Raw genomic sequence first — 27833 nt, 5'->3', positions numbered from 1 at the left:
ACCCTGCATTCCCCATGGCTGATTTACATAGCCTGCACATCCCTGGAGACAATGGGCAACTTTGCACGGCCAATCCACCTAATATTTGAATTGGGAAGAAACTGGAGCACCCGGAGGAAACCCATGCAGACACAGGGAGAACATGCAAGTGACAGACAGGCAGATGCCAGAGGCTGGAATTGGCCGAGGGTCCCTGGCGCTGGGAGGCAACAGTGCTAACCTCTCAGCTAATGTACTGCACTGAAGCTGCTTCAGACAGTCACATTCTGCCAAGCAATACAAAACCTACACAGCCAAATGTGATTTTTATTAAAGGGTGAATAAAAGTGATTAACTGCTCAATGTAGTGGACATGGATAGGAATTCTTTGGCAAAGAGTAACTTAAATTAACTGGAAACTTCGAATAAAAATAAAGTTAGACTATGTGGCTGCCATTAGGCTCTGTCAACATTTGTAAAATTCTACTGTGGTTCACAAAAAACCTTTATGGAAGGAATTCGGCCGTCCACCCCCATGTGACTCTCGACCCAGAGCAGTGCAGGCTGTTAACTGCTCCTTGAGAGGTTGGAGTAAGACACAGCTTAAAAGGCATGTTGAACTGGCCAACAAACGCTACTGACTTGCAGATTTTTCCCTTAAAAACTTACCGATTTCCCTTTGGAAATCCCCTGTTGAATGTGCTCTTACTTGCCTATTCATAAAGCACTCCAGAAAACCAATTCTCCCGGACGCTAAATCTAATGTCTTTAAAGCAGGAGATAGTAAACGGATTGATCTTCAGTTTGGCATTTTCAGTAACTCACCACTCGGCATCAACATTTTCTCCCCATAATGGTTTGGCTTGGACTTTGAAACAAACGCGCTGCCCCCTTTGCTCTGGGATCTGTCTGTGCACCCCAAATACCAGAGGAAATAGCTTCCCTGTGGACCCTTGAAATCATCCTTAACACCTCAAATCTAATGGTGCCTTTAGGCTCCTATACCTAGGGTCAACACGTGCTCAAATTATCATAGAATTCACAATTGCTACAGAGCAGAAGTCAGCCATTCTGTTCATTTGTTTCGGTGGTTTTTTTAAAAGAAAGAAACAACAAATAATTTAGTGCCAGTTTTCTTCGGGCTCTGAGGCTGGGATACCCACCCTGGGGTAGCAGGATAGCGAAGCTTACTGGCTGTGGATAGAAAAGCGTTGGCAAGGCAGGGAGGGGGGTGATAAAGGAGGGAAGCTGGGGAGTGGACAGATTCAGGTTGCGACTCACGATTGGGTTGCTGGGGGACCAGGGGGGTCTGTGGCACCTGCGGCTGAGGCTGCTGCGGCGGCGGCGTCTGGGTGGGGAGCGTGACCCGCAGCACGTCCATGCGACACGTGGGGCACGTCTGCTGCCGCTGGAACCACGAACGGAGGCAACTGCAGGAGGGAACGAAAAAGAAGAAGAAGGAGGAAAAAGAAAGAAAGCAGTTATGAGCTAGCAGGCGAGGAAAAACGGACAGCAACACGCACAGGTCCATGCAGCGGGAGCACCACACACACACACACACCTGACCCAGGGCCTGTCAGGGTGGCAGACTCCCATTTTAAACTGGGAGTCAAAGCAGAGATTCCTGGCAGAACGGACTAGCAACCAGAACTGGTTTAGGGCTGTGCTGGAGGGAGGCGGAGCAGGTTAGCACGATGAATAGTCATCGTGGCTCCTCAGTCCCCTAATGGGTGATATTGAGAGAGAAATATTGGGCTCCTGATGCCCAAATTTTCCTTAAATATTAAAAAGTGGAAGGGGGTTTTCTTAACAGCCACCCGAAGGGATCAGGTCAAAACTGGTTTTAGAGTTTCACCCAAAAGACATGGAGTGAAAGGAGTCATGCAAACCTCTGAGTGAACCCTGAACCTACAACCCAGAGGGGGAAAAGCTCTACCGTGGAGGCACATGGCAACGTGAGCAACTTCACTGGGCCAAGGAACAAACAGTGAGCCAGTCACACAAGACCTGCATCACAGCACTACCTGCAGACAAGTGGAGGCCCACAGGAAGGAAAGATCAGGTCAGGGCTACGAGTCTCCGCATGATCGAATTTCACACTAACTTCTATCACTTGACAAACAGACAAGATCACAGGGGGTGAACTGCTGATGTCAATGGGACACAGCACGAGATGGACAGGAAAATAAGTAGCTAAAGGCAAGAAAAGTAGCAGCAGCAGGCCATTCGGCCCCTCAAGCCCACCCAGATCCAATCCCTCACCCTATCCAGCAATTCCATAATAGCACCAGAGAATGGAGCCATCTGCTTTGAAGAATGTTATATTTTGCTCTGTGTGGGAGTGTCTAGAATTGATTAGGCGAACAATTGTCAATTGGAAACCTATTGGGATCTCTCCACTCTATTTCACCACTGGATCTTGAACCTTGAGCTGTACAGGTAGATGGGTGGGTGGCTGAATGAGGAACACCTGCTCCAAAGGTAATCTAAAATTCAGGGAATTAAAAAAAAATTAAACTTCATTTTGATGTTAATCTACTGACTCGATGGTCCAGTACATTATTTTCAAACCCGCTCAGGGCCTGGGATACGGAGGGGACAGTGGAGATTGGCGATACTCACCTGGTGTGGAAGATGTGGTTACACGGGAGGCGTTTGGCTCCAGTTACCATCTCCTCACGGCAAATGATGCAGACGTTGTCGGTTTGCTGGAGTTCCTCTAGGCTGGCATCGGGGTACCTGCCGGAAACAGACAGAAGGTGTTATGGGGGCTTAGGACATCACAAGTGACTCAGTGCAGCAGGATACACCAGCAGGAGATAGACGGTGGATCTTGGGCTTCACTGGGTAAGAGTGAGCAATTACAGACCATCACAGCTCCAGTGATACAGAGTGACTGACATCTGCCAATATATCTTTAGCAGTACAACAAAGGGTGATCGGTCCAACCGAGAGACACATTAGGAATATGTACTGGGTATTGTCAAAGACAGGGAGGATATTCTGAACAAGTATAAAGTTTCAGCTAGGCACCAACTACAGCATTATGCCCAGTTGCTGTCACTGCATTTCAGCAAGGATGCAGGGGGTGTTCAGGAAAATGGTTCCAGGGCTGGTGGAGGAGTTGGGACTGTTTGCCATGGACTGAAAGTAGATTGAGAAGAGAGCTCATCAAGAATAGGGCAGGATTAGATAAAGTAGATAAAGCAAAGCGGTTCCCAGTGACCGGTGGAACTCTGTCTCAGGTGTTGCAGAAGCCCGAATAAGGGAAACAACAGGTTTTAAGAAATGCAGCGAGGGGCAACTCACTGCCTCACCAGGTGGACTCTGGGTGGAGTGGGCTTCTATGCTCTAGCAGCTTTGACTTCATGACATCCTGAAGCCCAAGGTTTGTGTGAAGATTTGTAGTTTAGCTGCCGGTTGCAGATGTTGCGGGTTTGTTCACTGAACTGGGAAGTTGGTTTGCAGATCTTTCATCCTCCTTTCTAGGTGACATGCTCGGTGCTGTGGAGCCTCCTGTGGAGCGCTGCTATACTGTGTCAGTTGGAACTTATTCGGTTTCATTCCCATGGTTTCTAGTTACTGCTGCCAGCGGTTTTGACCCAACGCACTAACTACTCTGCCTGATGTAAACAACATCTCTGAACTGACAGCCAGACTCCTCCGACCAATCGGATTTATGACAGCAAATAAGCCGACAGCTCATCAACAACTCACCAGAACAAAAGACCCAATACCCATCGTGTGCGAGACACACGTGGTGTACTAGATTCTATGCAGGGACTGCACAAAACACTATCTAGGACAAACAGGCCGACACCTAGCCATCCACATTCATCAACATCAACTATAGCCACTAAATGCTGTCCCTCGTAGCTATACACAGCCACACGGGCGCGCGCACACACACAGCCACACGGGCGCGCGCACACACACAGCCACACGGGCAGGCGCGCGCGCGCACACACACACAGCCACACGGGCGCGCGCGCGCACACACACACAGCCACACGGGCGCGCGCACGCGCACACAGCCACACGGGCGCGCACGCACGCGCACACAGCCACACGGGCGCGCACGCACGCGCACACAGCCACACGGGCGCGCACGCACGCGCACACAGCCACACGGGCGCGCACGCACGCGCACACAGCCACACGGGCGCGCACGCACGCGCACACAGCCACACGGGTGCGCGCACGCACACACACACAGCCACGATCCATAAATTTGACTGGGACAACACAACAATAGGACAGGCTAAATAGAAGAGAGTCAGAGAATTCCTAGAAGCTTGGTACTCATCCACGGACTCCGTCAATAACATTGACCTAGAGCCAATGTACCGACCACTGCAGCAAACAACTGGAACCAGCAACCGAAGCAGCAGGAATGAAACCAAATCAATTCCAACTGAAACAGTACAGCAGTGCTTCACTGGAGGCTCCATGACACTGAGGGTGTCACCTAGAAAGGGGACCAAATGTCTGCAAACCAAATTCCCAGCTCGGAAGCCTGTCGACCATTTATATGGCACAAGTTAGAAGGGCGATGCAATACTCCTCAGGTGCCTGGCTGGATGCAGCTTCAATACTCAAGCAGCTTGACATCATCCATGACAAAGCAGCATCCTTGATTGGAACCTAATTGTCAACCTTCCACAGTCACACACCCTCCATTACTTGTCACAGAACAGTGCCTGATCTACAAGATGCACAGCAGCCTCTCAGAGCATTCCAAACCCATATTTTCTATGCTGAAGGACAAGGGCAGCAGATTCATGGGAACACCACCCCCTGCAAGTTCCCCTCCAAGCCACACACTGCCCCAACTTGGAAATATACTGGCTGTTCTTTCAGTGCCTCTAGGTCAAACTCCTGGATCTCCTCCAAGAACTGCAATGGTTAAAGACAACAACTCCCCACCACCTTCTCAAGGGGTAGTCAGGAATATCCAATAAATGCTGGCCCAGCCAAATCCCAAAAAGAATCAACCACCAACAGGGAACAGTATGAGATCAAACACAAGTTCTGCTGACCACTGCAGAGGATGACAATCTAAAAGGGCAAGTGAGTGAAAGGGAGGTCACCAAGCTCAGTACTCACAGCGTGTTCATGTTGCGAATTGCTCTTCTCGACATGATGGCATCAGTCACTGCCTTCTTGAATTGCCTGGAAACAGAGGTGGGGAGACAGTTAGGTTTGTACGACTGCCACAAGCTCCTGGCCCAACACCAATCCCTTTGCACACCCAGCATTCAAAAACACAGCGGGCCACAACATGCTGCAAGGAACCTGTCAGCTCGGGCGCTGGGGGAAAGCTGGGCACGGTGGGAAAGGAAAGAGACACAGAGAGACTAGTTGGAAAAGATGGCTGATGGACGTTTATAGATTTCCAGGCCACAAGTCTAAAAGTAAAAGAAACAGTTTCCCTTCTCGCAGCCTGGTATTCTGTCCGGTTTTGGGAAGGCGCCTGTAACACCCTGCCACCAAAATGATGCAAGAAATAAAACTTTAAACGCCTGATGCTGTGATCCTTTGCTCTCAATTCCCCTCCTTGATATAACTTCGTTCCAATCTTTTTAAATGCTTTCACTAAGTATCCTATGTCTTGACATTCCCAGCACAGGGAAATTCCAGTCAATATGCCTCCTTCAGCTAACTGGGTGAACAAAACCGCTTGGTATTTATCTGGTTGGCTAGTTTGGGGCATCTTGCTGTGCCTATGAGGGGGTGGCAGCATTTGCTAACCTCATCTACCAGGATTGCAACTTTAAAAAGGGACACACCATATGAAGTGTGTTGGACGATCAAACAATCCGGACACACAGTGTGGAAGCAGACCATTCGGTCAACATAGACCCTTTCAAGAGCATCCCACCCCTCTACCCTATTCCCTTTAAGCCTGCATTTCCCTTGGCTAAACCACCTAGCCTGCGGATCCCTGAGGACTATGGGCAATTTAGCACAGTGAACCCACCGTAAGCTGGGCTTCACCAGTTTCCTCATTTCCAACCTTCCAGTGCAGCACTGTCCTCATGACCTGTCCATTTCCCCTTCCACTCCACCCTCCCCTCTGACCCATCACCTCCAACCCCACCCCCATTCACCTATTGTACTTTTTGCTACCTTCTCCCCAGCATCGTTCCCCCCCCCCCCCATCATTTATCTCTCCACCCTTCAGCCTCTCTGCCTGTACTCTTGATGAAGGGCTTTTGCTCGAAACATCAATTTCCCTGCTCCTCGGATGCTGCCTGACCTGCTGTGCTTTTCCAGCACCACTCTGATCTAAAAACTCTGGCTTCCAGCATCTGCAGTCCTCACTTTTGATCACTGTAACCTGCACATCTTTGGACTGTGGAAGGAAACTGAAGCACCCGGAGGAAACTTGTGCAGACGGAGGGAGAGTGGGCAAACTCCACAAGATAGTCGCCGGAGGGTGGAATTGAACCCGGGTTACTAGCGCTGAGGCAGCAAGGCTAACCACGCAGCCATCACGTCAAAGAATGGCTGAACTGTTCAAATCTGACCTTGATGGCACACAGTCTAACTCTAACCCAATCTTGCCCAGCAGCTGAAAGTTTCTCCAGACACAGCCCTTTCATCTACTGGTGCCATCAAGTCTGCCTGTGCAGGAGGAGGGGGCTAAAACGAAACATCACCTCCTTCTCATGTGAGCACTCACCTCATGGTCAGGTACATGGGACGGATGGCAAACAGAGGGAACGTGTGAACTTTGATCATTATGGTCATGAAGGCCATGTAGAGCAGCACCTTAATGAACCCTGAAACAGACGGAAAGGTCAGCTTTGATAACAAGAGCAGCAGCCACGCACCACGAGCAAGCTGGTACTAGAACCACAGCCTGGAATTAAGCAAAGGATACCTGGGATAAAAGTTACCAGCTGATCTTCAATCTACCTATCAATCAGAGTTCAAAACACATTCGCCCTTACAGAGTCTCATTTGAACCCTAGAGCAAGAATTGCCACACATCTCACACCTTGCAATTTTACAAGCCGCCCTGACCACCCCGTCTGTCCATTACCCCTCCCGATACCTGTCAAGAGCTCGGTGTAGAGCATATACACAGCCTTGTTGTCCCAGGGATTCTCACTCTGAAGATCGATGGTGTGCAGAATGTATTTGATGAATATGGTCAGCACCATAGTGAGGAGAATGGCATACTGCAAGGGAACACAGGACAGAGGTTAAAGCATCAGCCCCACAACCAGGACATCGCCATCACTGCCCAAGAGTCTCACCACCCCAAGTTGGGACACACATCGCTCGTGTTTTAATGCTGCTGTCATTATCTGCCATCCAATGTGTCATCAAAACAACTAGGGCAAGGGTAATTGACAGAATCACTGATAAATTTCCAAACGTTTCAGGACATCGCTAGCTAGACCAGCATTTATTGCCCACCAAGGAGGTAGTGTGAACTTTTTTCTTGAAATAAAAACAGAAGTTGCTGGAAAAGCTCAGCAGGTCTGGCTGTATCTGTGAAGATAAATCAGAGATAACGTTTCGGGGCCAGTGACCCTTTCCCAGAATGTTCTCTTCACAGATGCTGCTAAACCTGCAGAGCTTTTCCTGCAAGTTCTATTCTTGCTTCTGATGTATAGCATCTGCAGTTCTTTCAGCTTTTGCTTTCTTGAAATGCTGGATTGTAGGTAGACCTCACTTTTGAGCACCGTAACCTGCACATCTTTGGACTGGCAGGCCAGGCAACAAACTCTAGGACTTTGATTCCATGACACAGAAGGAATGGCAATATATCTCCAAGTTAGAACAGTCAGAAAGGACTTTGCAGGTACTGTTGCCATGGATGTGCTGCTCTTGTCCTTGGCATTGGTAGAGTTCACTGATGTGGAATATACTGCTAAAAAAAAAAGCATGCGAGTTTCTGCAGATGGCATTGTGGAGGGACTGAATGCCGACTGTGGTGGACAGGATGCTAATCAAGTGGATTGCTTTGTCCTGGATAGTGCGGAGCTTCAAGTGTTTTAGGATCTTCTCGGTATACAGAGTTTTCCGCTTCACTCTTGACTTGAGCCTTGTAGAGTCAGGAGGTGACTCCCTCACTGTAGGAGTCCTGGCCTGTGACCTGTTCTCCTGATCAAATCCCAGGAATAAGTGTCATTTCTCAAGAGATGATGACATGTTTGCCACAGACAGACAGAATTAAACAAATCAGCCCCACATCTCAGTCTTTAAACCTTGGACACCATTGGCAATGAGCTGAGAACTGCATTGTGGGTAAAATGTTCAGGTATAACCCTTACACCTGGCAGAGGAAACCCAACTCCATTGCCTGCTACTCATCCATATTAAGGAGGGGTGGGGGAGTTACAATAGCTGCGGGGGGGGGGCGAAAACAAAGAACCCATGAACTGTCTCCTGGTTGAAATGAAAGTGATTGCTGGACAGTGACTATAGACTGAATAATTTCCCATTTTCTTTGGTAATTCAGTTATTTCTGAAGGTATGGCGGTGGGGGGGAAGAGAGAAAGGAGAGAGATGCAGATACAGGACACGTTAGCACTTTGGCTTTCTAGGAGCAGGGTGGAGAATTCACACATTAGTCAGACAGGAAAAAAGTGTTTATTTCCCAGTAACCAGATAAATGGCAGGACCGGGGGAGGGGGAGGTTATGTGAATACAGGTAGACAACTCTTTATCCAAAATCCCGAAATCCAAAGGTTTTTTTTGTGAAGTTTTTTTTCTCAATAACAAGGTTGTTTGGCATGCAAACAGTTATGAAAATGTGTGGCTGGAAAAGCGCAGCAGGTCAGGCAGCATCCAAGGAGCAGGAGATTCGACGTTTCGGGCATAAGGCCTTCTTCAGGAAATGTAAAACTTGCGCCCACACCTCCACACTCACTTCCCTCCAAGGCTCCAAGGGATCCTTCCATATCCGCCACAAGTTCACCTGTACCTCCACACACATCATCTATTGCATCCGCTGCACCCGATGTGGCCTCCTCTATATTGGTGAGACAGGCCGCTTACTTGCGGAACGCTTCAGAGAACACCTCCGGGCCGCCCGGACCAACCAACCCAATCACCCCGTGGCTCAACACTTTAACTCTCCCTCCCACTCCACCAAGGACATGCAGGTCCTTGGACTCCTCCACCGGCAGAACATAACGACACGACGGCTGGAGGAGGAGCGCCTCATCTTCCGCCTGGGAACCCTCCAACCACAAGGAATGAACTCAGATTTCTCCAGTTTCCTCATTTCCCCTCCTCCCACCTTGTCTCAGTCGGTTCCCTCAACTCAGCACCACCTTCCTAACCTGCAATCCTCTTCCTGACCTCTCCGCCCCCACCCCACTCCGGCCTATCACCCTCACCTTGACCTCCTTCCACCTATCCCACCTCCATCGCCCCTCCCCCAAGTCCCTCCTCCCTACCTTTTATCTTAGCCTGCTTGGCTACTCTCTCTCATTCCTGATGAAGAGCTTATGCTCGAAACGTCGAATTCTCGATTCCTGAGATGCTGCCTGGCCTGCTGTGCTTTGACCAGCAACACATTTGCAGCTTCTTCAGGAAGATTCCAGCAACACATTTTCAGCTCTGATCTCCAGCATCTGCAGACCTCACTTTCTCCATGCAGACAGTTATCCCAACTCCACACCCACTTGACGCACGTCATTCAGGTGTGACGTGTATGGGGGGGGGGGGGGGGGTGGAGAAAGAGAGAGAAGAGAGAGGGCAGGACTCAATTCTGTCTCACGGCCCATTACTCTCTCAGTCTGCTGTGTGGCAAGATTTTTAAAACTTTCACTGTCACTTATTCCAAAATTTGAAAAATTCCAAAGACCAGCTGGTTCTGCAGAGTTTCAGATAAAGGATTGTGTACCTGGATTACTACTTTCAAGAGAGAGAAAAAAAAACCAAGTTTTCAAAAGGTATTCATTCCCTGTTGGTGGCCCACAGGCATCCACCACTGTCACCCCCACACATTCCCCACAGGAAATCCTCACCTCAAAGCCAAACACCAGCTGGACGGATGCTCCCCGGGTCATGATGCTGTGACAGGCATGGTTTACAAACAGCAGATCCAACAGAGCCAGTAAACCCATCAGCGCTGCAGGAGAAAGAAGGCAAGATGTTTCTTTAAAGTCCTAAGCATGAACATCTGAATGCTGCAAACAAAGCTCATTCCATTGTAGGTAATCGTGTCAGTACCAAACACCAAAATGCATTCGTGTGTTTTGAGAAGGTTTGTAGCTCAGGTTGAGGTTCTGGATGTAGGTTTGCTCGCTGAGCTGAGAGGTTCATTTCCAGATGTTTTGTTACCTTACTAGGTATCATCTTCAGTGGGCCTCAGGTGAAGAAACCCAAACATATAAATAGAAAGCAGGAATCATGTACACTGCTTCACCCGAGGCCCACTGAAGCGGTCACCTAGTAGGGTGACAAAACGTCTGGAAATGAACCTCCCAGCTCAGTGAGCAAACCTACATCTCAAAAAAAAACACATTCCCAGGACAACTATATTGCAGTGTTAGAGGCAAAGTAAAGATCCCTCAATAGTGTCCCGATGAGATATTCCTCAAGGATAGGTATTAGTACAAAGTAAAGCTCCCTCTGCACTCCCAGGGAGGAGCAGCTAAGATTACATTTGATACAGAACAGCACATCCCAATGTGCAAGCTAACATTTACGTCTTGTCCAATACTTCGGGTGCCCACGTTGAGAGGGAACCAAGTTGAATCATGTTGTGCAAGTCCAGAAAATCCAGGCAAAATTTCCTCATCGCTCCTAACACCCTGTTGGCGAGGGATGATAAAAGAAGAGCCTTAGCCCTGTGTTCAGGGCTAAAAATCTTTTTTTTGGAACTCCTTCTCATTGTAGAGGTCACTGGAGACAGACTCAAAGACACTCCTGCTCTCCTAGCAGGATATGTATACATGCCTTGTTACAATGATTACAGCAACATTGACATCAGAGCTTGCCATCTCTTCTCTGCCCTTCAGGCCCATCCCCAGACATTTGCGAGCTGCACCACAGCTGTTTGTTAACTTGTGAAGCTGCAACTATTTTCCTGAGGTCAGAGTACCTAAGCAAGGTTTTGCAATAGCTCCCTGACAATGCCCCTTGTCTTCCACTGTCCTTTCAGGAGGTTCTCGGTTTCTACTCTTGCATTATAAGTTACTTGATCTTTGGTGTTTACACTATTTGTCCTTCAATTCCCCCCTGTCGATGGGACAGGGGCTTCTCTCTACTGTGAGCAGCAGTTTGTCAGGTGCAGTTATAATTTCAGGATACCTACATGTATAGTATGTAACAGCAATTACTTAAGCCTTGGATTATGGTGGGATCGGACATTTCTTTCTCCACTTTACCAAATACCAGGTTTTGCGCTTTCCCAAAGAGTTTTAGGAGGCAGTCCATTATCTTCTGGTTACCATGAGCATAAAGGCCACAGTGCTGGCTGTGGAATCTGCTGCCCCAGCTGACAATTCTCTTCATCCACGTGCAAAGCCAATCACCCCCCTCTTTCGGCCCTTGACCTAGGATCAGTTTGGTGAATCTTCACTGCACTCACACAACAGCAAGACCACCCTCCCTTAGAACAAAACTGTACAGTAAGTGCTTCTCGTATCACAAAAACATTGTACACCTGCAATAAGACGTCACTGCCGTACTCTAATTGGACAGTCAACCTGCACACTACTTCTTTTATAAACTAACTCATGAACATAGATGCTCAAGTCCCTTCAGGCACCTGCAGTTTCTAACCTCTCACCGTTTATGAAAATAATCTTCTTTCTCCACCACTGAAGGGAATAATTACACACTATTCACATCATCTAATTTCTGGCCTTGTTGCCCCCTACTCTAGATTTTCCTTTCCGATCTCAGTTGACAGTTTGCGGGCAGGATGATTGAAGGACGGGTCAGCAGCTCACGAGCAGAGAGACATGGCAGCGTGTACGGGTACCACAAGCAGCAGCGCCACCAGAAGGCTGGCTGCTCTCTCGAGCCTGATTTGAAAAGGTGGCCTGCTCTCCACAAGCTGTGGCAAATACTGAGGAGACACATCATCTCGAAGCAGCAGCTGCGTGGAGCCGTGAAGGGGGAAGGTCCACTTCAGTATTTAGTAACGTCTATGCAAATCCGCAGCATCTGCTTCTTGTAAATGAACTGGAGGGGACTGGGGACTTTTGCACAAACCAGTCCCTTTGCACGGTTAGCTGCAGATTAGGGAGTCACCACTTAGAGCCTGAAGGTCCAACGCCTGAAACCCAAATACATCAACGAGGATGACACAGATGGTGAGCACTCCACTATCAGAAGTGCCTTCATTCAGATGAGTGCTAAACCCTTTCTGCCATCTCAAGGCAAATTTTTGTTTAAAATAAAAAGAAGCAATTGTGGGTATGTGGGCATCACCAGCAATGCCAACATTTAATGTCCAGCAAATGGGTCTGTGTGTGAACTCGCGCATCTCAAATAGTAAGTAACTGGCTGCAAACTGCTTTGGGATATCTCACAGTCACCCGAAGGTAAAGAAATCACAGCTCAAGTCATTTTGGAGACGTGACTGGAATTGATCGGTCACAGAAAGAAGGGATTGATGAAGAGACATGAAATGGTAGCGCGGTGACAATGGTCAGCACGGTCAACTCCCCACTTTGTCACGTGGGACTGCAGGACCTTGTTGGCGATTTAATTGAAAGAGAAAACAGCAACTTAGAATCCCCACAGTGTGAAAACAGGCCCTTCGTCCCAACAGGTCCACACCGAACCTCCAAAGAGTAACCCACCCAGACCCATTATTCTACTACTCTACATTTACCCCTGACCAACGCACCTAACCTACAAATCCCTGAACACTACGGGCAATTTAGCATGGCCAATTCATCTGACCTGCACACCTTTGGATTGTGGGAGGGAACCGGAGCACCCAGGGGAAATCCACGCAAAGTCAAGGAGAATGTGCAAACTCCACACACACGGAGTCACCTAGAATCGAACCCGGGTCCCTGGCGCTGTGAGGTAGCAGAGCTAACCACTGAGCCACCGTTTCACCTTTTCTCTCAGGGTGCCTTTGGTTCTGAGCCAAGGGACACACACTAGAGATTGCATTTCTTAATCAGGGCAGGAGGAAAAGATTTGGCTCCAGAGCAAGTGACCCAGATCCCACAAAAACCTCACCACCCCCCCCACCCCCCCACCCCCGTACGGGAGAAGTTTCCACAGTCTCCCAGATCAGCCTGTTCACAGTAGCTGATCTGCGGACAAAGTCTGTATCCCCACTGGGCTAAACGTAGACAGCACGAAACCCAAGAATGACGTGAAACTTTCACTCAACCATGAGGTCCAATACTCACAGACAACTCGGAAGTGAAACAGCCACGAGATGTTTGGACTCCGTTCCATCTGTACAGAAACGCAAAATAGAAACACGCTCAGATGATGCGCTCACACACACACAATCCACAACAGTGCAGTGCTACAGACAAAACAAGCTGACAATGGGGGAGGCTTCTCGGCTCTATCTTCTTGAACTAACATTCAACCCCACTATCTGCTGAGATTGAAACCTCAGTTTAATGAATTTGCAGAGTCCCAGCCCTAGCAGGAAGAAGCTCACAACATGAAACGGTCTTGAATTCATTTACTGTGGCTGCTGCAGGAAATGGCAAAAGCTTTTGATTGGAATAGTGTGATAGGAGCTCGACTGTGTCAAACCCTGTGCTGTCCCTGCCCTGGGGAGTGTTTGATGTGGGGACTGTGTAGAGAGAGCATTACTCTGTATCTAACCCCGTGCTGTCCCTGTCCTGGGGAGTGTTTGATGAGGGGGACAGTGCAGAGGGAGCTTTACTCTGTATCTAACCCCATGCTGTCCCTGTCCTGGGGAGTGTTTGATGGGGACAGTGTAGAGAGAGCTTTACTCTGTATCTAACCCTGTGCTGTCCCTGCCCTGGGAGTGTTTGATTGTGGGGAGGGGGGAAAAAACAGTGAAAGCTTTACTTTCAGAAGTAGAGAGAGTAAATAGGGCTTTACAATGTTAATAATGAGCTCGAAGAAGGGCCGATGTGGATGCCTGGAAGGGTTCCATTTCTCTTCGCAGAGAGATGGGGAAGATCCTCTTCTTAAAGCCAGTGACAAGACCAAGACTTGGAACGTAGCTGAAACCAATCTCTGAGGCTGAGAGGCATCTGCTGTAGGCCATCAAGTTGCTGCAGTGCACAGCTCGGGAACAGCAAGTGGTTCAACATTTGGATTGATTGGGACAAAACTAACCTCCCCTACAATCCAGACTGGCAAAAGACTGTTTTTCAGTTGTTGTAGCAATCAACCTTTCGGCCCATCATAGCTGTGCTGACTTCATTGAACTATCCAATCAGTCCCACAGTCTCCTTTCCATTCTCCCATGCCACTCTGTGGCCCTGCAAGTCTCTCCCTTTTCAAGTATTCTTCCAAATTCCGGTTTTGAAAAATTCCCACTGAATCTGGACAGCGAAGGTGGTTACCTCAGATTACAACAGGACCTTGATCAGATGGGCTGAGGAGTGGCAGATGGAGTTTAATTTAGATAAATGCAAGGTGCTGCATTTTGGAAAACCAAATCAGAGCAGGACTTCTACTTTTAATAGCAAGGTCCTGGGAGTGTTGCTGAACAAAGAGACCTTGGCGTGCAGATTCATAGTCCCTTGAAAGTAGAGTTGCAGGTAGATAGGATAGTGAAGGCGGCATTCTGTACGCTTAGCTTTATTGGTCAGTGTATTGCAAAGAAGACTTGGGAGGTCATGTTGCAGCTGTACAGACATTGGCTAGGCCACTTTTGGAATATTGCGTGCAATTCTAGTCTCTTTCCAATCAGAAGGATGTTGTGAAACTTGAAAGGGTTCAGAAAAAATTACAAGGATGTTGCCAGAGTTGGAGGATTTGAGGTACAGGGAGAGGCTGAACAGGCTGGGGCTGTTTTCTCTGGAGCGTCGGAGGCTGAGGGGAGAACCTTATAGAGGTTTATAAAATCATGGAGGGGCTTGGATAGGATAAACAGACAAGGTCTTTTCTCTGGGGTGGGGGAGTCCAGAACAAAAGGGTATAAGTTTAGGGTGAGAGGGGAAAGATATAAAAAGGGACCTAAGGAGCGACCTTTTCAAGTGTACAAAATGAACTGCCAGAGAAGTGGTGGAGGCTGGTACAATGACAACACAGAAAAGGCATCTGGATGGGGATATGAATAGGAAGGGTTTGGAGGGATATGGGCCAAGTGCTGGCAAATGGGACTGGATTAGGTTAGGATATCTGGTCGACATGGACGGGTTGGGCCGAAGGGTCTGTTTCTGTGCTGTCCAGCTCGGAGTGTATGTTCTTTCGGGCAGCGCGTTGCTAACAGCAAAGACCCATCATCAACCGCGCCCTCTCCACTCCCCTCAACCTTTCCACCGTTCTCCCGAAACAGAGTCAGCAGGAAGGGGATGGCTACAGAACCAGGTGGACAGTCTAGTGCACATCCACAACCTGAATTTCACAGCATGTACATGCTTGACTCATCAGCACTCCAGGAGTGTGAAACACCAGAAACACTTACAAAGTCCACCCTGTCCTCAGCTAGCCAGTGGAAGCACTTGAGAAAGAGCAGCAGGGTGAAGAGGGCCACAAAGCGTGGACTGAAGTCATCCCTGAAGACGGTGAATGCCAAGCAAGTCTCAGTCACGGCGTACCAGGAACGCTCGATTAAATGCTGTAGAAAACAGGAAGAAAACAGCATTAGAATATCCAATCACCATGGCTTAAATGGAGGGATTCGCCACAGCCTCGCAATCAGGAAACATTCATTCCGTAGACATCCTGTGGAGGGCTGGTTAGAATTTCATATATGATCACTTCTCATTTCCCTAGACTTCAGAGAATAGAGGCACAGTCTGTTCAAACCTCTCCCACAGGACAATTCCATCATCCCAGAGACCTGTCTGTTGAGGCTCTGCTGCACTCCCTTGAAAGCCAAGCATATCCTTCTCTCGGTAACTGTACACAATACTCTCAGTGCAGTCTCACCAACACTCCATAATCCTGCAGCTTTCATCCGGCACACAAAGCCTCTTGTAATAACAGGCCAACACACGATTCCCTTAATTGCTTGCTGCACTGGTGCAGAACAAACCACAGACAGAGCAACGAGTGGCAGTGGACTGATCCCAAAACAGAAGGCTCTTCACTCGCTGGGACAGATCTACTTAGGATGGCCTTCAGCCCACTTGACAGATTGTAGGGGGGGGTGGGGGTTGTGGGGAACTGAACACAGGAGAACTTTGCCAAGTCACACCAAGGCACTGCACCAAGTCAGCTCTACTTCAGGACTCATGTTTTAGCAATAACAGCGAACATACCCTTTGCCTGACTACTTAACTAACCAGCTTTGAATTACACATGAACAAGGACACCTAGATTGAGCTGGACATTGCCAGTTCAGGCTGCCAGCAGTAAGTGTGCAAAGCACTAAGCAATGAATTCGATAGCTACTGGAGTCAGGGCATTAAGAGCAGTGTGCGTGTATCAGAATATGCCAAAATATATTTTTGGTTGTCTGAAGCCTGGAGGGACCTCTCAGCTATGAGAACTCTGCACCAGACAGGATTGATGTCATGGTGATGCTAATTCAGAGGCATCAGTACTGAGTGGGAGGCACCATTGGAGGGGACAGTGAAAACACTGCACTGTTCCTCCTTCAATACCACAACCAAGTGCAGCAGTTAGACTAACTTCCTTCTACATGCTAGTTACTGATCCGAGACCACAGATGTCCCAGCGTTAGTCAGCCAATTAATCTGCCGTCAAGGCTGACTAGATTTACAGCAGAGTTCCAGCTCAGAGGAAGTGAGTCAAGGGTTGGCCACGTGGAACAACATTGATAACGTTCTGACTTGACACAATGCAGGGAGGTTTGTGGCCCTCTGTCAAACAGCCAGGTGGCATCTACCTCAACCATGTTACAGACAGACTTTACACCTTACTTGTTGGGTGACTGGCTGAAAGTTCACAAGGAGAAACCGAAAGGTGCCAGGCTATGTTAATAATGTAGGGTACAAGGAGCTCGCAGTAGCAGACACAGTTACTGCGGTTGACAAGCCCTCGTGACCACACAGACACTTCAACAGGGAACCAAGGGAATACAAGATGATTGGATACTTTCCCTTCATTCAAAGTTTGCGAGAAGATTTGTAGCTTGGGTGCTTGTTGTTGAGGTTCTGTTCGCTGAGCTGGGAATTTGTGTTGCAGACGTCTCGTCCCCTGTCTAGGTGACATCCTCAGTGCTTGGGAGCCTCCTGTGAAGCGCTTCTGTGATGTTTGCTCCGGCATTTATAGTGGTTTGTCTCTGCCGCTTCCGGTTGTCAGTTCCAGCTGTCCGCTGCAGTGGTCGGTATATTGGGTCCAGGTCGATGTGTTTGTTGATAGAATCTGTGGATGAGGACCGAATATACCGGCCACTGCAGCGGACAGCTGGAACTGACAACTGGAAGCGGCAGAGACAAACCACTATAAATGCCGGAGCAAACATCACAGAAGCGCTTCACAGGAGGCTCCCAAGCACTGAGGATGTCACCTAGACAGGGGACGAAACGTTTGCAACACAAATTCCCAGCTTGGCGAACAGAACCACAACAACTTTCCCTTCATTCACACAAAGCTGGAACACTAATCCAGTCACTCCCACACAATATTCTTTCCCATCATTTCGGATTCCTTTTTGAAAACTACTAAGTCCATCTGCACTATATCAGACAGCGCAAACCCTCATCACCACTTCAGTTTCAAAGAATCCCCCTCACACATTGCCCCAAATACTGATGGGAAACGTAGCCTTTGTGGGTCTATTCACCCTCATTTGCCTCAACCACACCTGGAGGCCATTCAGCCCCCTTAGATTGGGGTAGCCTGGCCTTGATACAACACTTCTCACTCCTACAAAAGAAACCCCCTCTACCTTCAGAAACTCCCCAGTGTGTTGTGCGCAGCCCCCATGAAGTCACTCTGGTCATGTGGGAAAACGCAGATGCCAAGGATGTGCACGGCAAGGTCCCACTCCCTGAAAAGGGAAGCAGAGGCAGGAACCCTAGAGACATTTCAGAACTACAAACACTTGAAATGCCTGTCTACTAGATATTCGTCCGTGCGCCAGGTGCTGGGAAATGGGATTAGAGTAGGTGGGTGCTTGATGACCAACAAGGACATGATGGGCTGAAGGGTCTCTTTCTATGTCACAAAAACCTTTCCTAAAATGCTCCATCCTGGCGCACACACGCACATGAGCAATTCGGAACAGATTCTCATCATTGACTCTTTTGAAACCCTACTTCGGAGTACTCCCTTCACTGGCTCTCTTCCAAGGAGAAACAGGCCAGAAATAAACATGGAACGGAGAAAGGTAAAAACAATGACTGCTGATGCTGGAAACCAGAGTCTGGATGAGTGGTGCCGGAAGAGCACAGCAGGTTCAGGCAGCAACCGAGGAGCAGTAAAATCGACGTTTCGGGCAAAAGCCCTTCATCAGGAATACAGGCAGAGAGCCTGAAGCGTGGAGAGATAAGTGAGAGGAGGGTGGGGGTGGGGAGAAAGTAGCATAGAGTACAATAGGTGAGTGGGGGAGGGGATGAAGGTGATAGGTCAGGGGGTGGTTGGGGGGGAAAGAGGGTAAGGGGATAGGTGGAAAAGGAGATAGGCAGGTAGGACAAGTCATGGGGACAGTGCTGAGCTGGAAGTTTGGAACTAGGGTGAGGTGGGGGAAGGGGAAATGAGGAAACTGTTGAAGTCCACATTGATGCCCTGGGGTTGAAGTGTTCCGAGGCGGAAGATGAGGCGTTCTTCCTCCAGGCGTCTGGTGGTGAGGAATCAGGGTGAAGGAGGCCCAGGACCTCCATATCCTCGGCAGAGTGGAAGGGGGAGTTGAAATGTTGGGCCACGGGGCGGTGTGGTTGATTAGTGCGGGTATCCCGGAGATGTTCCCTAAAACGCTCTGCTAGGAGGGACCCAGTCTCCCCAATGTAGAGGAGACCGCATCGGGAGCAACGGATACAATAAATATTATTGGTGGATGTGCAGGTAAAACTTTGATGGATGTGGAAGGCTCCTTTAGGGCCTTGGATAGAGGTGAGGGAGGTGGTGTGGAATGGAGAAACTGGTCTAGCAGCATCCGTGGAGACTTCAGACCTGCCGAGTTTCACCAACATTCTCAGCACTTGGCTTTCAATCAAGAGAACAAGCCTAGAGGCATCACGTGACTGGAATCCTTCAACCCTGGAGACATCATGGTATATTCCCTGTGCATCCTTTCACAAAAACCCACCTCAACACTCCAGCTGGGACGAGATCACTGCTCTCCAAAGACTTAGCCAATAGCTTCCTTCCTTCCTTCGGTACTCCTAACCCAGTCTAGCTGTTCTGTTAATCTTCCTTGATTTGTGGCTAATGCATCAACACTTTGAACTAGGTACCCATATTAGCTCAACCTCTCTGTCCCATCCTTTCCTCAGAGTCTGGCAAAAATTACAAGACATAGGAGTGGAAGGAAGGCCATTCGGCCCATCAAGTCTACTCCGCCAGTCAATCATGGCTGATGGGCATTTCAACACCACTCTCCCCGTAGCCCTTAATTCCTTTACTAAAAATTATAGAGCCATACAACAAGGAAACAAGTCCATGTCAACCATAATGCCAAAGAAAACTAGTCCCACCTGCCTGCCCTAGGTCCACCTCCCTCCAAACATTTCTTAAATGTCCTTATCCAAGCGCCTTTTAAACATTGCAGTTGTACCCACATTCACCACTTCGTCTGGAGGTTCCTTCAAGTCTAAATCCAATTCTCTGTTACTGAATGCACTGCCACAGCATAGGTGGGCGGCACGGTGGTTAGCACTGCTGTCTCACAGCGCCAGAGACATGGGTTCAATTCCCACCTCAGTCTACTGACTGTGTGGAGTTTGCACATTCTCCCCGTGTCTGCGTGGGTTTCCTCCTACAGTCCAAAGATGTGCGGGTCAGGTGAATTGGCCATGCTAAATTGCCCGTAGTGTTAGGTAAGGGGCAAATGTAGGGGTATGGGTGGGTTTCGCTTCGGCGGGTCGGTGTGGACTTGTTGGGCCGAAGGGCCTGTTTCCACACTAAGTAATCTAATCTGATCACAGCATTGTGCCAATGATAACCGAGGAAATGACATGCCCAGTCACCAAATGCACAACTTTCTATCTGGCTCTCGGCAGTTAGGTCGCAATAGCCCACCAGGGCCAGAGATGCCTATAGCCGTGACATGCTCACCTCCATCTCCGCAGCACGCAGCTGCCCAAAGAACACCTTCCGCATGAACTTGCCGATGAGGAAGACCAAAACAAACGCCTGAATGTACAGCACCTGGTCAGGAAAAAAAGAGAATAACCAGCATGTGAGACACGTTTGGGTAAAACTGCTGGCAAAACCAACCTGCAACTGAATGACGGGGGACGCCCCGGCAGCTAAGTGACCAAAAGTCAGACCACTCGGCATGTTGTTCAGCTTGTTTCACCTGGGGTGGGAAGTTTGCAACTCAGGCCAGCAACCCTAGCTCAGCAGCATGGGGAGCGCTGCTACAAAAGAGCCATCATGTACCAAATGAGACAATAAGTGGAGGCTCATACAAGTGGATAGACTAGTGAGTGGTGTGTGTGCGCCTTTCACCCCATGCCCTGAGCCAACCCTGAAACCAGGTATTTGCGGGAACAATTGCCAAAAAGAAAAGCACTAACAGCATGTGGATGATTTATCTTCCTTTGGGCAGCTTCGCAAGCAATCAGTGATGATATATTTGATGAGGGTGACAGTGTTAACTCTTCCAAAAGGGTTGCAAGATGAATCTCCCCCACCCCCCGTCTCAAGATATTGTGGAATTGATTATCCTAAAGTGCGGCTGCATCTGGAGTATTGTGTGCAGTTTTGGTCGCCATACTATAGGAAGGATGTGGAGGCACTGGAACAGGTGCAGAGGAGGTTTACCAGGATGTTGCCTGGTATGGTAGGAAGATCGTATGAGGAAAGGCTGAGGCACTTGGGGCTGTTTTTTTTAGACTAGACTAGACTTATAGTGTGGAAACAGGCCCTTCGGCCCAACAAGTCCACACCGACCCGCCGAAGCGCAACCCACCCAGACCCCTACATTTACCCCTTACCTAACACTACGGGCAATTTAGCATGGCCAGTTCACCTGACCCGCACATCTTTGGACTGTGGGAGGAAACCCACGCAGACACGGGGAGAACGTGCAAACTCCACACAGTCTGTCGCCTGAGGCGGGAATTGAACCCGGGTCTCAGGCGCTGTGAGGCAGCAGTGCTAACCACTGTGCCACCGTGCCGCCCGTTTTCATTGGAGAAAAGAAGGTTTAGGGGTGACTTGATAGAGGTGTACAAGATGATTAGGGGTTTAGATAGGGTTGACCATGAGAACCTTTTTCCACGTATGGAGTCAGATATTACGAGGGGGCATAGCTTTAAATTAAGGGGTGGTAGGTATAGGACAGATGTTAGGGGTAGATTCTTTACTCAGCGAGTCGTGAGTTCATGGAATGCCCTGCCAGTAACAGTGGTGGACTCTCCCTCTTTATGGGCATTTAAACAGGCATTGGATAGGCATATGGAGGAAAGTGGGCTAGGATCGGCGCAGCATTGAGGGCCAAAGGGCCTGTACTGCGCTGTAATTTTCTATGTTCTAACGTATGAAAAGACAGTGAGTGCAACAGACCACACGTGCTATATTTGCACACCAGCTCCTGGGAGAGGTTTTTTTTAAAAACTTGCACATCTCAACATTAGACAATTGTTTAGCAGAAGAGCTCCAATGTTATGGAAGTCAGACCCCTCTGTTTTCAGAACAATCCCCACTCCAAGGGAGAAAGCAACAGTTGTACCACAGCAAGTTTCACAGCTCCTTCCTGGTTAACTCGCTAATTTGCAAATTCTTAAAATTCCTGCCAGTCCCCTAATATCATCTGAACTTCAAAAGCCCAGCACCCATGGCTCCTCTTCACTTTGTAGCACCTAACAAATTCAGATACCACCACAATTTCACCCAAATAGTCAGTGTCACAATGATGGTTGTGTGAGGAACCCAGCATTTCAGTCCCCAATTCCCGTTAGCCACTACTTGATTGAAGAGAAATTCCTGGATTTAACTCCGGAAATGGTTTGGGTGCTTCCTTCCTGGGCACAGAAAAAAGGACAGGGATAACGTTGCTTGCCTTTCCTACTCACCCGATTCCAGCACCCACAGTCATCGACCTGTCGGGAATAAGCTTTCTACTTTTAGCCTGCGTCTGCCTCACAGCCTCAGGGACCTGGGTTCAATTCCACCCTCGGGTGGCACCGTATGGAGTTTGCACATCTCCCTCATTTCTGTGCGGGTTTCCTCTCGGTGCTGCAGTTTCCTCCTGCAGTGCCAAGATTAGGTGGATTGGGAAATGCAGGATGAAAGGACAAGGGGGTGGGATGCTCTTTGGAGGGTCGGTATGGACTCAATGGGCCAAATGGCCTGCTCCCACATTGTAGAGATTTTGTGAATCTAAATGAAATGCACAGAGCATAAGTGAAGATTAAACTGGCTTCTGGGACATTTGATGAGGGAACATAAATGCAGCGATACCAGGGGGAGCAAATCAGAAGGGAATCCAAATGTCTAATTGCAGCCTTAGTTGATGCACTGCACCATTAGTTAATTCCAGCTGTTTGGAGAATATGGTTTCCGAAAGATGGAACTAGGGAGCTTACAAAGCTTCTCATCAATCCCCCCCCGGGTGGACGTGATGTTCAACAGTTTTTCTCTCACGTAAACCGGCAGTGCTCATTCACAGAGGCAGAAACAGCAGAAGAGAAACTGGAACAGCTGCTGAGGAAGGGTCACTCGACCCGAAACCTTAACACTGATTTCCCTCCCACAGATGCTGCCAGACCTGCTGAGCCTTTCCAGCAAGTCCTGTTTTTGAAATGGGAACTCGCTTCGAGTTGCAAACAAGCCAGGCCAGGACTCCCAACGCAATAGGACAATATTCGGACGGTTTTTCTCCTCAGTGGCCTTCCTCTGCCCTCCCAGAGATGATAAAGTTGCCGCAGCAAGTCATCATCAAAATGTCTCCTTCAGCCAAAACAGACCACTGGGCATTTATGCAAAAGGGTGGCCATGTTGCTATAAATTAACACAGTGACAGAAACAGAAAATTTACTGAAAGTCACATCTTTAACCTGCACAGCTTTCAGGCTTGGGTTGATAAATTTAAGTACATTTGTGCCACATGCCAGGTAATCACCACCTCCAACTAACCATTCTTTCACAGGATGTGGACAGCTCTGGTTGAGTCAGCATTTATCACCAATCCCTAATTGCCCCAGGAAAAAAAACCAAAAAGGTGGCGAGCTGCCTTCCTGAACCACTGCAGTTCCATAGGAGGTGTGGAGACACCCACAATACAATTAGGGCATGTATTCCAGAACTGGGACCCAGTGACAGCAAACAAACAATGCTGTAGTTTTAGGAGAAGAATGGCTGGAAGTGCCATTCCCGTGAATCTGATGTCAGTTTCCTTCATGTTGTTTAGATTAGATTAGATTACTTACAGTGTGGAAACAGGCCCTTCGGCCCAACAAGTCCACACCGACCCGCCGAAGCGCAACCCACCCATACCCCTACATTTACCCCCTTACCTAACACTACGGGCAATTTAGCATGGCCAATTCACCTGGCCTGCACATCTTTGGACTGTGGGAGGAAACCGGAGCACCCGGAGGAAACCCACGCAGACACGGGGAGAATGTGCAAACTCCACACAGTCAGTCACCCGAGGTGGGAATTGAACCCGGGTCTCTGGCGCTGTGAGGCAGCACTGTGCCACCCACTATCAGAGTTTAGAAGATGCTTTCTAAGCAGTCCAAGATATTGTCTTGTGTTGGGTACAGCTCCAGAATGATAGCAAGGAAACTGACGAGGGCACAGGAGGCTGCACAAACCTGCGATCCACTGCAAAGTGCCACTCGGATTAGTCTCAATCTGAACAGAAACCAGCCATTTTACAAGATCAGCTGGAATAAAAATTCAACACCCTCTCATTTGAAGTATCTGAGTGTTCTTGAGGTTCCCATTCAGGACCGAGACTCTCAGCAATACGTAACGCTGTGCTCTTGGGGCCTGAAGATCAGCTGAGGTTTGCCGCAAGTTCAGCCTCTGCTCGTAGTGGCAGCAAGAGGAAAGAGCAACTGGAACTAGTCGGAACAGATGCACTCTCAAGTCTGATCGGCCATGCAACAATTCGGGTCAGAACTCCCACGTTGCCAGCCGGTGTGTGACATGATTTGACCACGAAGTGTAAATGCTAAGGCAGACTGGTTGGGCTGAGGGACTGGTGTCAATGCCACGTATTCTATATCTCTGGCCGGCCTATTCCCAGGTGTGTAATCTGCCCCATGCCATCCCAAGTCATTAAACAACTGTCCTCTGGTAAAAAGCAAACCAACAATGGGACCTAGCCCCACCCCCCGCTCAAAGATAACCATGACTGACTAGCCTGTCGAGATCGACAAATCTTGCGGTCGCTTGGCAAAGGTACCACAGAACAATGAAGGAGCTTTGCAAACTAGTGCCTTTTGGGGCAGTGGCAGTTTGTGTGACATGGGTGAATCTCCAAGTGACTAACATTCCAGCACTAAAATACACTGAGTAGCAAATTACCTCAAAACAACCAGTCAACTTAAGGCCCACATGTATCTCAAAATGAGTACTTGGGCTCCTTCCATCTGGCAAAATACAAAGAACTAGAGATCTGAAACACAACAAAAAAAGAAATTGCTGGTGGAACTCAGCAGTGAAAGTGTGTCAATTCTGCTTTCTCTCCTATGGGGTTTCACCAATTTCTATCCTTCCATACAGTACAGGCTACTGGAACCAGGTGGCTGTGCGGCACACCAAAACACTTGCCCAAACAAACAACCACCCCACAAAAGCATCACAAACCCAAAACAAGGCCAGAAAGCCAGACCAAGGTCGGAAACTCAAAAAAATTAGGAATTGTCGGCTAGGAGCAACAGATCGTGTTCCCCCAGGAGTGATATTTCTGTCCTGAAAATTCAAGATCGATAGGCCTACCAAGTTAGCTTACCCTTGACAAAAACTGCTTTGCTCCATTTTCCAAGCCTCAGAAACCAAGAGACCCACACCGATCTCACTAAAATTAGTCATGCAAGCTCTTGAAGTTAAACATTAATAAATCATACAGACAGCTACAGAAACAGCATAGAAAGGCACATCAACGTCACCGATTAGTGTAGCAAAAAGCAGTTCAACATTGGTAACATTAAACATTTTAACTTCTTCCAGGTTATTAATTTACTCCGCCTGGGACTTCTGAGTGAGCTCCTGCAAATGGATCTTACCTAGGACTCCAGAAAGGTGGAACCTCACCCAATTCCCAGCCAATCCCACTCTTCCCCCAACAGTGCTGCAGTCGCACGTTCACACCAAAGTTCAATCATGCACCCTCCTGCGACTTGAGCAGTAAGATCGTGCCAACACTCCTACTGGCCAGCACAAAGGGAAACATTGCATTGTTGGAAGGTGCTACCCTTCAGTTCAAACATTGAATGGAGAATCCACCGGTCCTTAATGCCCATTATTTTGAAGAAAAAACAGGTGAGCACATTCATCTTTCGACCCAAATCACTGGTCACTATTCTGCTGCTTTTTGGGGGCAGTGCCCAACCTGCCACATTTCTGACAACATCAGCCACTCTTAAAAGTTTTTAAGGGATATAATTGATGCTAGTTCAGCCTAGCATTTATCCATCATTCCTATTTTGCCCTGAAAAAGTCGGTGATTAGCTGCTTCAATTCGTGCATTTTAGGGACAATTGCCACACTCTCTGGGAGTTCCAGAATTTTGTTACACCACTGGGTGTAAAGGCATCTTGTTAAAACAAGTCTTGGCTGTTTCTTAATCTTTATCAACTGGTCTAATTGTTTTCCATCTGTGCAGCAATCCAAAATTTACTCAAAAGATGGAGGGACTAACAGTTTGCCCCAGCCACACCGTCTCCAAACTTACCGCCATACTTGGGCTGGATTTAGTCAGATACACCACAGTAGGGTAAAACTGCCGCTTCAGGTAATAGGCGTGGGTGACCACAGTTGTGGTGAGCACCAGGCTGGCTGCGGTGGCCAACGTCGATCGGACCATCGCGTCCCTCCCTGCGGGAAACAGCTTGCTGGAAATTAACCGGGAACCTGAGTCCCGGAACTGGGCCCTGGCAAAATGTTTTCTTTTCTTAAAAAAACTAAGTCAGTCCTTCGCCACCCCTCCGACGGGGAGGTGTGTTGCTCCGAATGAGGACCACTTGGTGATCTGCTGGCACTCCTCGGCTAGACTTTGGAGATCCCACAGCTGCTCAAATAGAAAGAGAAACACAGATGATCACAAACTCCATAATATTTTGAATCCATAGCACTACGCAAATTCACAGCAGGTCAGACTGTGAGGTAGGGCATGATGGAGTTAACTGAGCTGAAGGGAAACACTTTTAACAGCTGAAGAGTCGTAAGGAGAAGAGTTTAAAGTTTGTTTTGTGGGATGTAGATGTCACTGACTAGGTTAGCAGCCATGGACTCATTCAGGAACAGTCAACCAAATTGCTGTCAGACTGGAGTTATATGTAGACCAGATCAAATCAGGACAACAGATTTCCTTCTCTAACAAACCAGATGGTGTTTAAAACAATGATAGTGATTGCATGGTCATATTTGGCCAACTCTAAACACCAATTTTAAAAAAAAATTGAACTTAAAATGTCACCATATACCATGGAAAAGTTTAACCCCTTGTTCCCAAAGCCTTACTTTTGGATTACTAATGCAGTCACATTATCACTACCCCAAAACCTCTCCTCAAAGCAAACCACGGAGCATGTCAAGTCATCAAATGTCAGAGGGGAGATATTTAAACAGCTGGAAGTTTTAGAGGAATGGGGGGGGGGGGGGGGGAACTTTTTTAAAACAGAATGGGAAGGATTTAGAAGAGGAACTGGGAAGACATCCAAATCAAGTAGCTGAGGGAGGGAAAGAGAGCAGAAAAGCTGGGAAGACATCTTCAACAGAGGAAGGGGACGAAGGAATCAGGTAAAGAGGGGGGTGGGGGTGGGGGTGGGGGTGGGGGTGGACACTAACCCACTCCCCTGCTCAGGGGCAGCCAAGCCTTGAACCCACAGACGCCACTTCCGAGGGATTGGCCAGACTGGCTTTGGATACCTCTCCGCGCCTCCCCGCCCACCAGTAGCGCAGAGGAAACCGAGGGCGAGGCGGAGGGTCACCTCACACCGCGGAGGGTCACCTCACACCGCGGGGTGCCCCTCCCCCCTCAAAAGGGCCGACACTCACCGACAGCGGACACCCTGCCGCCGCTCCGATTGCGACGAGATGTCTTCAGACAACTCACTTCCGGTCGTCCGCCCGCTTTTACCGTCCCCTACTTCCGTTCTCACGGCACCGGTGCCCGTGCTTTTACTGTCCCCCCCCCAAACACCAGCAGCCGCGCGCGAATAGCCGAACCCTCTCACCGCCCCCGATGATGCTGATGCTTACCGCTCACGGGTCAACCCTCTCATTCGATTCCCAATCCCTCCTGTCAGCGACTTGGGGAGGACTTTTTTTTTGTTCCTGTTTGTACGCTGGTGTAGAAATCCCCTCTCACCCAGAATAGATCAAGGATGCCGACTCCGTGGCCACTTCCCATTGGTCGGCCCGCCGACCAATGAACGCACGGCAGCTCCGCGTGGCCATAGTCGGCCTCGTCCAATCGGAACAGCCAGACGATCGCCTCCCCACTC

General features: G+C 48.8%; 1 protein-coding gene across 2 annotated transcripts in view; it reads right to left on the bottom strand.

Annotated features, from left to right (window-relative positions):
• syvn1 (synovial apoptosis inhibitor 1, synoviolin) overlaps positions 1-27722 on the bottom strand; it is a 40432-nt gene extending 12710 nt beyond the window's left edge. Inside the window, exons 1-11 of one of the 2 annotated variants that reach the window (XM_060855472.1) lie at positions 27589-27722; positions 26060-26395; positions 20263-20355; positions 15542-15694; positions 13329-13377; positions 9972-10075; positions 7040-7166; positions 6665-6764; positions 5086-5151; positions 2602-2718; positions 1261-1409 (exon numbers count right to left, since the gene is read on the bottom strand). In XM_060855472.1, coding sequence (XP_060711455.1) covers positions 1261-1409; positions 2602-2718; positions 5086-5151; positions 6665-6764; positions 7040-7166; positions 9972-10075; positions 13329-13377; positions 15542-15694; positions 20263-20355; positions 26060-26191 — 1090 coding nt within the window. In that variant the 5' untranslated portion in view covers positions 26192-26395; positions 27589-27722. Of the gene's footprint in view, positions 1-1260; positions 1410-2601; positions 2719-5085; positions 5152-6664; positions 6765-7039; positions 7167-9971; positions 10076-13328; positions 13378-15541; positions 15695-20262; positions 20356-26059; positions 26396-27384; positions 27474-27588 lie in introns of those variants that run through there. The other variant, XM_060855473.1, reaches the window with a different exon arrangement.
• Between the last annotated feature and the right edge of the window lie 111 nt (positions 27723-27833).

This window comes from Hemiscyllium ocellatum, chromosome 46 (assembly GCF_020745735.1).
Source record: "Hemiscyllium ocellatum isolate sHemOce1 chromosome 46, sHemOce1.pat.X.cur, whole genome shotgun sequence".
NCBI classification, from domain to species: domain Eukaryota; kingdom Metazoa; phylum Chordata; class Chondrichthyes; order Orectolobiformes; family Hemiscylliidae; genus Hemiscyllium; species Hemiscyllium ocellatum.
The sequence above is the reverse complement of the archived record's forward strand: the minus strand, read 5'-3'. Positions and strand labels throughout refer to the sequence as shown.